The sequence below is a fragment of the Triticum aestivum genome, chromosome 5D, assembly GCF_018294505.1.
Source record: "Triticum aestivum cultivar Chinese Spring chromosome 5D, IWGSC CS RefSeq v2.1, whole genome shotgun sequence".
NCBI lineage: Eukaryota > Viridiplantae > Streptophyta > Magnoliopsida > Poales > Poaceae > Triticum > Triticum aestivum.
This window is the reverse complement of record NC_057808.1, coordinates 509,199,641-509,203,988: the sequence shown is the minus strand read 5'-3', so window position 1 is coordinate 509,203,988 and position 4,348 is coordinate 509,199,641. Positions and strand designations below refer to the sequence as shown.

Genomic DNA, 4,348 nt, shown 5'->3' with positions numbered 1-4,348 from the left:
ATGATGGTTGCAACAAAAATGTCGTCGCCGTCACAGCTAAGCCATGAATTGTTGAAGCTTTATCCGTCGTCGTCCATAGCTCCCGTCATCTACAGTTGAAGCTTTTTTCGTCACTGTTTGAAGCTTTTTTCGTGGACGGTTCCAGCTTTTGTGGTTGCATAGTGGCCGATCCCCAACTTCCGTCGCCATCGATTGAATTCTATGACGCCGGTTGTAGCATTTTTTGATACTGTTTGCAGCTGCCCTCCGCGCCATACACAACCTCCTTTCTCTCTGGTTCCAGCAAAACGATAAGCCAGTCACAACATTTTTAACCGCTGGTTGCATCTCCTTCGATCGCCGGCTGCAGCTCCACCGTCGCCAGGTGTGTTGGTTCCAACATCTCCGACGATGGTTGCAGCTTTTGGTGTCGGCGTCGTAGCTGTGTGCATGGCCGGTTCCAGCAATCTCCAGCAACGGTTGTAGCTTTATTCACTAGTTCCAGAATCTCCCGGAAAGGGTTGCAGCTTCCGGCGTCGTCGTCGCAGCTGCGTGCAGGGCCGGTTCCAGCAAAAACATGGGGACGACTGGCTCGCACTTGATTAGAGATGTGGAAGGCTAAGCTAATCAATGGCGGGAGGGGATGGCAGCAGAGGTAGGTGACGATGGGGGAGACTGGATAAGATGGAATGAGTGGCTGTTGTTAAGAGAGATAAAAGCCCGTGGGCCTATATACAGAGGACGTGGCCTGGTGGCGCGTGATGCAATAGGAGGCGACGGATCGCGGCCTGATCCAACGTCGCACGCTCGACCGGCGGAAAACTCGTACGGCGAAATCACTAATTAAGTACTCGTTGCAAAGAACACTCCATCTTCCCAGGTCACGACAAGTAGCGCACATGCAGCGTGCCACTTGTCGCAACCTGGAAGTTTTTCCTTTTTCAGTAGATTCGTTTATTCAAAACGTTTTATCTCTTAAACCGTGCGTCCAAATCTCAAACCGTTTTCACCATTGGATTCCTCGCGTCGAGATCTTCAAAACTAGATCCGATGTTGATAGGTTTTGACGAACTTTTTTTTCACGAAAAAAACCGGACGAAAAAACCAAACTGGGAGCACGGTTTTTTTCTTTCCGAAAGAGGCACGCCCGTGCCTCTCGCGAAATCACAACCATGCCTCTCGTGGAAGCAAAACCGTGACTCTCGTGGAAAGAAAAAAGACAGAAAACGCGTTTTTTCCCTTTCCGAAAGAGGCACGCCCGTGACTCTCGCGAAAGCACAACCGTGCCTCTGGCAAAAGCAAAGCCGTGACTCTCGAGAAAGAAAAAAAAAACAGAAAACGCGTATTTTTTCCCTTTCCGAGAGGCACGGCCGTGACTCTCGCAAAAGCACAACCGTGCCTCTCGCGGAAGCAAAACCGTGACTCTCGCGAAAGAAAAAAAAACAGAAAACGCGTTTTGTTTTTTCCTTTCCGAGAGGTACGGCCGTGACTCTCACGAAAGCACAACCGTGCCTCTCGCGGAAGTAAAACCGTGACTCTCGCGAAAGAAAGGAAAAACAAAAAACGTGTTTTTTTCGTTTTCGAAAGGCACGGCCGTGACTCTCGCTAAAGCACAACCGTGCCTCTCGCGAAAAAAATACGTGCCTTTTCACGAAAGAAAAAAAAAAGTAAACGCGTTTTTTCGCGCAAAAAATTCTTTTTGGTCGAAACGCTAAGGAAGACCGGGGAAAAACCAAAACATCAAAAAAAAACCGTTTAAAAAGCCGAAAGCGCGTGCGGAAAAATAAAAAATAAAAAATCTGAAGGGAGCGTCCAGAGCGCGACACGTGGCGAATGGCGGAAAGCGCGCCAAGTGGCGCTGATCGTTGCGAGGCTTCCAAAGGAGCGCTCGTTAACTAGTTGCTCCCCTCCTACGGTCCGCCGGCACCAAAGGTTTCCCTTTTGTTATTTTGTCAAACATCCACAGAAGATAGCATCGGCCTGGCCCGGCAAATGACTTGGGCTATTGGCAGCGGGCACATTTCCGAGGCTCTTGCTGTCTTCCATTTGGTCCCCCAAATCAACCGACCTCAATCTCTCTGCCTGTTGAAATCGGTTGGAGCGGGACGGGAGGCTCTGTTCGTCGTCTATATAGCCTCCCTCGATCGCCGTCCTCCCCTCCCATTGTTTCTTGCGAAGCTATTCGACCCGAGGAGAGATGGCGGGCAAGCGGAAGGCCGGCGACGACATTCCCGGGGCAAGGCATCGGGCTGCGCGGACGGAAACTACAGCCGGCGACGACATTGCCGGTACTTCGGCGCAGACTGCAGGGCCGACGGCGACTGCAGCCGGCGACGGCACTGCCGGGACTTCGCAGGCGCTCGCAGGGCCGACGGCGGCGACTACACGCTGCGCTGTAGGCTACCCCGGCGGCGCCTCTTCCCAGTCCGGTGGAGGTGGGTGCCCAAGAAATCAAAGCATCCGGCGAGCGAGGGGTTCGTTCTTGCGTTTCTTGGATTGTAACATCCGGTAGCTTCGTTTCTTGCAGCTCGCGGGGGCGGGGCCTGGTCGGGGCAGAGTGGATCCGCTCCGCCGCACCGGAAGGCGCTTGCAGGGCACACGGCGAGTACACCAGCCTTCGCTGTAGGCTATCCCGGCGGCTCGTCCCAGTTCGGCGGAGGTCGGTGCCCTTACGTCTGAATCTAACGCTCCGCCGCACCGGAAGAACAGGACAGAGCGCGTCTTCCATTCTTGGGTTGATGTCGCTTCTTGGATTCTAACGTCTGAATCTGATAGCTTGTTTCTTGCAGCTGCTGGCGGGGGATTCTCTCTGTCGCATTCGAGGGCGCCGACGACGCCGATGCTCCGGCCGCCGCTGGGCAATCCAGGTGCGTTCCCTCCGAAGAAAAGCGCCAAATTCTTTCTGATCCATGCGGTTCTTGGTTCTTCATTGACGTCGGAGTTGGATTTCTTGGTTTCTGTTGCAGCCGTTGGGAGTGCGCCCTTCCCGTATCAGTACCACGCGCCGACCGGCTATGATTTCTTCCCCGGCCAGAACCAGATCGCCGGCCCCTGGCAGACAGGAACAGGGCAGCCGCGCGGCGACTCCGGCAGGATAATTTGCCACGCACCAGTCACGATTCATCATTTTATTTGGGCTTGTCCTGCCATGAACTAACTCATTGGTTTCTTCTTGGCTCGACGCATTGGTCAGCAGCTTCCACTGTGCATTCTTTGCGGAGCGCGGACCACCTGGGTTTTGGGCTCGGCGCCATTGTGCAAGGATTGCTACAACGACTATCTCCTCGCCAACAGCGTGCTTCAGCAGCACCCGCAGATGGGCTACGCCGGTCAGCAGCGCCAGCTCGACCTCCGCCTTCCTCGGCCTTCTTCCGCGGCGCCGGGGCAGCAGCCTTCTCCACCGGCACCGGTTGCCGTCGGCCCACGACCGAGGGCGCCAGGTGCTCAACGGTGCCCTGTTTGCCATGCGCCCACCACGCGGGTTTTGGGCCTGGAGCCCCCGCGCGAGGACGAGGTTTGCCACGACTATCTCCTCGCCCAGCGTGCTTCGGCAGCACCGGCGGATGGGCTACGTGATCCCGACTCCAGTCCACGGCTATGCCAGTTCTTCTTCTAGCGCGGCGCCGGAGCAGCAGGCACCTCCACGGGAGTAGAATGTAGGGCATATCTCGTCGCTCCAATCAGTTTACGGCATTACTGTGTCTGTGAGTCTGTCAGTGAGAAAGTCTTCTGAACTCTGAAAGTTTTCTGCTTGCTCTGTTTTGACAAAGATGCTTGCTCTGTTTTGACAGAGATGATCCTCTCACTCTGAGTAGTCATGATTCTTGTGATAATACGCCTATTCTTGTGATAATACTTGTGCTTGTTTCCTTTATCATTGCTCTGACATTGTAAATCTATGGTTCTTTTCTGACGCTTTGGTTTTGCCTCAAGTGTTTGGCTGTTTCACTTTCAGTTTAATCAGATGAGTACTCGGGGCTTCTTTCCTACCGATTCATTTTTAAGATCACATTTTTTATTTATTTCTGCGAATTTTTAAGATCACATTCTGTTATACAAGTGATGATCAGCTCCAACTATAATAATATGCTATGGTCAGTACATATAACAGATCAGTAGAGCATATACGCTTGTGTTTGTTTGCTGGTGCCGAAAAATTACTCATGCTAGTGATGCTAGAATCTTTAAGTTAAAAAGGGAGAACAATAGGATTGCTCACAAGCAGGCTCAGGGTGCTTACAATCTTTTTGATGTTGGAACCTGCTTAGGTGTGCATCATGATGCTGCTAATTGCCCTATAAAAGCTGCTATCAGCTCTCTTAATGTGCAATCTTGCACATTGATGTTAGTGACCTGTCTTTGAAGTTTG

At 52.6% G+C, this 4,348-nt stretch overlaps 1 protein-coding gene across 1 annotated transcript; it reads left to right on the top strand.

The window, feature by feature from the left end:
- Nucleotides 1-1,938: 1,938 nt before the first annotated feature.
- On the top strand, nucleotides 1,939-3,595 carry LOC123121048 (formin-like protein 7). The gene is made up of 5 exons (XM_044540987.1): nucleotides 1,939-2,414; nucleotides 2,507-2,638; nucleotides 2,769-2,846; nucleotides 2,946-3,091; nucleotides 3,176-3,595. Exons 1-5 carry the CDS (start codon nucleotides 2,177-2,179, stop codon nucleotides 3,593-3,595), a joined length of 1,014 nt encoding a protein of 337 aa, XP_044396922.1. The 5' UTR covers nucleotides 1,939-2,176.
- Nucleotides 3,596-4,348: the final 753 nt, after the last annotated feature.